This window comes from Electrophorus electricus, chromosome 6, assembly GCF_041902795.1.
Source record: "Electrophorus electricus isolate QZ-2024a chromosome 6, ASM4190279v1, whole genome shotgun sequence".
In the NCBI taxonomy this organism is placed as follows: domain Eukaryota; kingdom Metazoa; phylum Chordata; class Actinopteri; order Gymnotiformes; family Gymnotidae; genus Electrophorus; species Electrophorus electricus.
This window is the reverse complement of record NC_137502.1, coordinates 32,339,556-32,346,774: the sequence shown is the minus strand read 5'-3', so window position 1 is coordinate 32,346,774 and position 7,219 is coordinate 32,339,556. Positions and strand designations below refer to the sequence as shown.

The window sequence follows — 7,219 nt, the reverse complement described above, 5'->3', positions numbered from 1 at the left end:
CGAGTGCTGTAAGACTTCTCTAAGAATCTTTGTGCAGTGGTTGAATAAAGCGGCTAACTGGAAAGAACCTAAGGACGTTTGAATCCGTTCAGGGGAACGTTGTATCACATTATGTTAATCTGTGAAAGACATAGATGACACATTTACTGTGTCAACACCCCTAAAACTCTGCGAGAGTTCATCAGTGTTTAAATAAACCGGAGACCATAATTAGAAACCATTCTGAACGTTTTGTGTGCATTCTACCCTCTCTCCAGACCAGCAAAATACTGTAGACAACAATTTGGCTGATAAGTGTAGTATCTTATCAAAGATCTAGATGAAAGGTAGAGATGTTTTAGGAAATTTTAGGCAATTGAACTTCAAAACCATCTTATTATTCATCTCGTCTGCTCAGAAACCAAACACACATTTGTTATATCTGCACTTACCAAAAAGAAAACTATATTGGGCAGAGACATACAACCCAAATATATAACATGAGACCACTTGTGTTACTGGGAGCTCTTGTGTAAACGTGTGGCAGTTTGACTAAATCAACCGAATGATGGCTCTGCATCCAAGGAACAGTTCATACGAGATCTTTACGGTACTTACGGTACTTGACCAATAAGCAAAAGGTTGCTGGTTCAAGCCCCACCGCTGCCAAGTTGCCCTGAGTAAGACCCTTAATCGTCAATTGCTCAAGTTGTGCTCAGTCAGAATTGTAAATTGTTTTGGATTAAAGCATCGGCTAAATGCCGCAAGTATAATCAAAATGACCGCACATTTGAGAAATGCTGCTTTAACGGACAGATAGTCGGGGGATTTTTTTTTTACTAGCCTGCATACCAAATATTTTATAAAAATAGATACTTCATATATAAAACGCCACCTGAAATGCGCTTCTTCCTTTCACGACTGCCTGCGCGGGAAATGAGTGCGCGTTTTTGTGTTCGCCTCCTGTCGAAGCTTTACGGTAGGGGTGTCCGACGCAGCCACAGGTGATGGACAGGTACAGGGTATCGAGGCAAATCGGACCTGATAAAGGGGTTCACAAGAGACCGACTACCGCGAGATGCGTGCAGGCGAAGAACATATCAGAGTGACGAAAAGGTGAAGTAGCCTGCAGTTCCTCTCACTGCTGGATATATTAATCTACTCAGACTGGACAGGTGAATCTGTATTTACCGTTAATTTAAATGTTATCAATTAGTCAAGCGGAACTATGCGCTCTCTTTGAATCCAATGTTGGCAGTGAATTTCACTGAATTATTAAATTATTACATTTATTAAATAATTTACTATGACATTATGAAATTTAGATATGTTCATAGTATCATTAATTCACTATTAATTCACTAGGAATTAGACTTCGCCACACTCGAAATATAAACAATTTAATCAGGCGTGTGATTATACAACTAGCAACCATACAAGGTTATTAGAGGTTATAACTGTCTCCTTTATTTTCTCTTGTTGGGAAGGTTTACAAGGGTCATGGTTCGAAATTTCAGAAACACGGTTCAGGGTTCCTTTTCTTATAGCCTATGACATTGCGATTCCTAGTTTTTTTTGTTTTGTTTTTTAAGAAAAAAGGATGCCAATTTTGGGGTTACGGATGAACTCTACCACTTCTCAGGTACCACTACCAAGAACTAGGACATATTCTACGCAGTATCGACAATTATTTCCACTTAAATATACATTTTGAGGGAAGTGAAAAGTTAATAATTAACTAAAGAAATAATAAATAATTAACTACAAATAATTAGGTTTTATATCATTTCTATAATACCTTGTCACTAACATTTAAACAGACGGATTGGAAACCAGTAAAAGACAAATAAATGCGTAAATGTGCCCACTGGACAGAAAAAAAAAACCACACAGTACTTTTACACAACTGTGTTCTCTGAGGAGAACTTTAATTTAAGTACTTTAATGTAAGTGTTCTCACTCCTTCCACACTTTCCTTGATCATTACAGTCAATACCTTTAAGATTATGACTACACTTAACATATTAGTTCAGGGCAGAAATGTGCGCTGACTGTATGCGCGTTACGTTCCTCTCTCAGCTCACAGTCTTTACCCGTTAAAATGATATCAGTCAGCTTTCTCTGCCTCGCTTTCCTGTATGAAAACTGGCTTGTTTATACTGCCATTATACGTTTATGTAAGAAAGTAGAGAGGACAGGGAATTATAGTATCATTGTGCGTCGTGTTCTCATTACGTTACGGCATGTAGCTGACGCTTTTAACCAAAGCGACTTACAATTCTGACTGAACACAGCAGCTGAGGGATAAGGGCCTTGCCCAGGGCCCCAGCAGTGGCAACCTGGCTGTGGTGGGATTTTAACTGGCAACCTTCTGATTACTACTCATGTACCTTAACCACTGAGCTACCACTGCCTTTTCATAAATACCCTAAAAGGGCTGATTGAATTCCTAACATGAGTGAATTTAATTTATTTTGGAAGCAGGTTAAGGCACTGGTCTCAACTGGCTGACCAGTGTGTAGGAAAGGTTTGGCTTCCTTCACATCACTATTGGGAATAAATTATGCACTCTTGCAGTGTTCTCTCCAGCAGATCCATTTCACAGTGCTCACCTCCGTGCAGGCTGCCCACGGAGGAGGCATCTGAACCAGACAGTGCGTTATGAAGGAGAACGGCTCCCCGTGTGTCGCCAATCAGCTGACCTGCGCGTGCCTGCTGGAGCCAGACACTAGCGGCCGCCGCGTGCAGACCAACGATCCAGGCAGCCGGACGCGGGGCCGCGGCACGGCTGTCCCGGTCCGGCACAGAGCCAGCGGGGCCGTGGGCGCCTGGTGCAGTGTGGCCTCCCCCAGGCTGGAGAGCTCCCAGCAGCCGCGGAGGGCCAGAGAGAAGGCGCTGGTAACAGGGGGCGGCGGATTCTTTGGCTTCAGGCTGGGGAGAGCTCTGGCCAGGCGAGGGACCAGCGTCATTCTGATGGACCTTCACAAGCCGTACTGGGAGGTCCCAGAAGGAGTCATCTTCCTGCAGGTAGGGTGGGGCGGCCTCGCTGAAGGGCGGCTCTCGGCGGTGGGGGTGGGGTGGGGTGGGAATGAGGGCGGTTGTGTACGGGGCCTTGCAGCTGGATGACACAGAAACATCCGGGCAGCAGGTGTGGAGTAGGATGATCATCTGAGAGCATCTGGCCTCCAGCCTCAAGTTTCCTACGCACCGTTTGCTTGTCCTAGTACAGCTGCAGAGACACTCAGGTGTCATCAGTAGGGACTAAAGTGCGTCTCGTGGATGTGTAGTCATGGAGTTCAGTAGCTCCTTTTCCGTTAGGAGAGGAGGCAAGGACAATAACACCTTGGTGGCCAGAGGAGGATGGGGCCCCCTTTGAGTCTTGGTTCCTCTCCAGGTTTCTTCCTCATGCTCTGGGGAGTTTTTCCTTGCCACTGTCTCCCTTGGCTTGCTCACATCTGATTGATTTCTGCTCTGGCTTAATTTTATTGTTTGATTGTTTGCTTACAAATCTTGCATTTGTACTTTTTTGTGCACATCTATTATTATAGTTGTTAATATTATTATCATTGTTGTTATCAATAATAATATTTTTAAATGTAATATATTTAAATATATTATAATAATATATTTATAATAATATATTTAAATAGCACTCTTCAGTTAACACACTGGAATGCCTAGCTGGCCAGACCATCTGAGCGAGCTTGTGTCTTCTGTATGTGTAGGGTGATATCCGGGACTATGACACCCTGTATAAGGCTTGTGCTGAAGTGGACTGTGTGTTCCACACTGCTTCCTGTGGAATGTCTGGTCCAGAACAGGTCAGTAGACAGCAGTGCCCAGTTCTGCTGACGCTCCAATCATTAGGAACGTGTCTTAGCGAGACTTCTGTGTGAGAACTCTGCCCTGTCTAATATGTTGTTTCAAAATATAATCTTTTTATAAAGGTTTTAAGGCTCTGTCATGGTCTGTAGGACCTACTGATCTGTACTGTAATATAATTCTAAGCAATTATTATTATTTGACTAATTCATTTAGTTAATTCATTTAGTATTCAATTCACTTATTCTTTGTGCGTAAATGTTCCTCGGTATGTGCCTGCATACCTACAGTCCAGCAGAGTTTTCTTCCAACTCTAATTTGACAAACCTGTCCCGGCTGACTCAGGGTTTTCTGAGGTCCTGGGAAGATGCCCCATGGGTAGACCTGGAACGTGCCGAACTGTAGGCTTGGGCTCAGAGGAGTAATTGCTCCGGTTCTCCGCGCGATTTCAATACGCTTATGAATGTGTGTGAGAGCTGTTCTGTTCCTATTGCCTCGACCCTTTAGCTGAGGAAAGAGCTGGTGGAATCCGTCAACATAGGCGGCACGAACAATGTAATAAACGGTAAGCCACACCCCCAGCCCGTCCCCCCCTTTAGATTTCCCGCAGTCTTAACCAATCAAAATCAAAAGATCCTCTCAGCCAGTAAGTTTCCCTAACACTGTTAGTGCAATTTCAGTCACTCGCTCCTTCAGTTACGACTGCACCTCGCTGACACCAGCTCACTGAAGGTGTGGGACTGCGTGAATGTGTCCCACAGTGTGCTGTGAGCAGGGGATCTCCAGGATGGTCTATACCAGCACGGTGAACGTGGTGTTCGCAGGCAAGCCTATTGAGGACGGCGATGAAGACTCCGCACCCTGCGTCCCCCTGGACATGGTGAGAGACGGGGACAGCAAATGGCTAGTGTCATGCACTACTGACATGCAGTGGTCAGAGGTACCTACTTCACTCATGCTCAGAGGGATTAGCTGCCCTGTATGTGTCAGTTATTGTAGTGTAGTTTAAACAAACACTATCAATTTCAGTCACATCATAGCCAACTAATTCTAACTCTGTTTATCCTGCTGGGAACTTTCTGCCTACCTATTAAGCATGTTAACGGTGATGGGTAATGTACAGTGATGGGTAATGTAGTGCAGTGATGGGTAATGTAGTGCAGTGATGGGTAATGTAATGTGATGATGGGTAATGTAGTGCAGTGATGGGTAATGTAGTGCAGTGATGGGTAATGTAGTGCAGTGATGGGTAATGTACAGTGATGGGTAATGTAGTACAGTGATGGGTAATGTAGTGCAGTGATGGGTAATGTACAGTGATGGGTAAAGTAGTGCAGTGATGGGTAATATAATGTGATGATGGGTAATGTAGTGCAGTGATGGGTAATGTAGTGTGATGATGGGTAAAGTAGTACAGTGATGGGTAATGTACAGTGATGGGTAATGTAGTGCAGTGATGGGTAATATAATGTGATGATGGGTAATGTAGTGCAGTGATGGGTAATGTAGTGTGATGATGGGTAATGTAGTACAGTGATGGGTAATGTAATGTGATGATGGGTAATGTAGCGCAGTGATGGGTAATGTAGTGTGATGAAGGGTAATGTAGTACAGTGATGGGTAATGTAGTGTGATGGGTAATGTAGTACAGTGATGATGGGTAATGTCGTGTGATGATGGGTAATGTAGTACAGTGATGGGTAATGTAGTGTGATGATGGGTAATGTAGTGCAGTGATGGGTAATGTAGTGTGATGAAGGGTAATGTAGTACAGTGATGGGTAATGTCGTGTGATGATGGGTAATGTAGTACAGTGATGATGGGTAATGTCGTGTGATGATGGGTAATGTAGTACAGTGATGGGTAATGTAGTACAGTGATGATGGGTAATGTCGTGTGATGATGGGTAATGTAGTACAGTGATGATGGGTAATGTCGTGTGATGATGGGTAATGTAGTACAGTGATGGGTAATGTAGTACAGTGATGATGGGTAATGTCGTGTGATGATGGGTAATGTAGTACAGTGATGGGTAATGTCGTGTGATGATGGGTAATGTAGTACAGTGATGGGTAATGTAGTACAGTGATGATGGGTAATGTCGTGTGATGATGGGTAATGTAGTACAGTGATGAGTAATGTCGTGTGATGATGGGTAATGTAGTACAGTGATGGGTAATGTAGTACAGTGATGATGGGTAATGTCGTGTGATGATGGGTAATGTAGTACAGTGATGATGGGTAATGTCGTGTGATGATGGGTAATGTAGTACAGTGATGGGTAATGTAGTACAGTGATGATGGGTAATGTAGTGTGATGATGGGTAATGTAGTGCAGTGATGATGGGTAATGTAGTGTGATGATGGGTAATGTAGTACAGTGATGATGGGTAATGTAGTGCAGTGATGATGGGTAATGTAGTGCAGTGATGATGGGTAATGTAGTACAGTGGTGGGTCATGTAGTACAGGAAATGTTTCTCAGATTGGAAGCTTATTGTGGAAAACAGCGTGCATAGTTTCTGCAACGCCATCTGCAGCAGTCAAAGTGCCATACGATCTGCCACGGCGGATACGCACAAGTCTAGACTCCCTGAACCCTGGGTGAGAGGGCTTAGGGAAGGTTAACGAGATGGACTGAGCCCACCTGACACCTCTTATGCATGTGTGCTGCCCCGAGTTCTACACAAGTTATCCACTCCGTAATGAACACGCGCCTAGCTTGAACAGCGTGTGGCAGCGGGTGACACTGTCAATCATTTTTTGACTGACACATAGTGACTTTCATTGGAGGGTGAATGTCAGATAACTAGGGCCTACAATGCCTGTTCAATTTCTGAAACAGAATTTAACAGCCACATGTGGCACAAGACAAAACAAAGTGGGCAGGAAAATGATTATTTACATTTATAGCATTTAGCAGATGCTCTTATCCAGAGTGACTTACAAAAGTGCTTTGTCATTTAATCAAAATGCATCCCAGTAGAGTGGGCTAGAGTCCAAGATACCAATAAACTAGAATACTGCAGAATACTACAGGGATCAGTACTGATGCCTAGAAGGGCTAAATACATAAGCGCTCTATATCAGACAATAATAAGTGCAATAAACATTGTACCCTAGAATCATAGTAATAAGCAGTACCCCACAATATGTACTAGTTTCAGTTAGTCAACATAGGAGCAGGGTCAGTGCTCATTTAAATATTCCACAAGACGGGTCTTCGGTCCGTGTTTGAAGACTGCAAGACAGCTGCTGAAGAAAATGTTACTTGAATAAAAGTTCATTTAATTTCAAATGACTTGGTTTTTAATGACAGAATTTAGATTAGAAGCAGAAACTAACTGTACTTTGCTTTGTGTTGTCTTAGCACATAGACCACTACTCCAGAACAAAAGCCGTTGCGGAGCACATGGTCA

The 7,219-nt window shown here is 43.5% G+C and overlaps 1 protein-coding gene across 1 annotated transcript in view; it reads left to right on the top strand.

The window, feature by feature from the left end:
- The first annotated feature begins 2,640 nt into the window (after positions 1 to 2,640).
- The window catches only part of sdr42e2 (short chain dehydrogenase/reductase family 42E, member 2), an 11,443-nt gene continuing 6,864 nt past the window's right edge, over positions 2,641 to 7,219 (top strand). Inside the window, exons 1-5 of the mRNA XM_035525586.1 lie at positions 2,641 to 3,006; positions 3,705 to 3,800; positions 4,309 to 4,366; positions 4,563 to 4,681; positions 7,171 to 7,219. The exon at positions 7,171 to 7,219 is cut by the window's right edge and continues 27 nt beyond it. Coding sequence (XP_035381479.1) covers positions 2,641 to 3,006; positions 3,705 to 3,800; positions 4,309 to 4,366; positions 4,563 to 4,681; positions 7,171 to 7,219 — 688 coding nt within the window. The remainder of the gene's footprint in view (positions 3,007 to 3,704; positions 3,801 to 4,308; positions 4,367 to 4,562; positions 4,682 to 7,170) is intronic.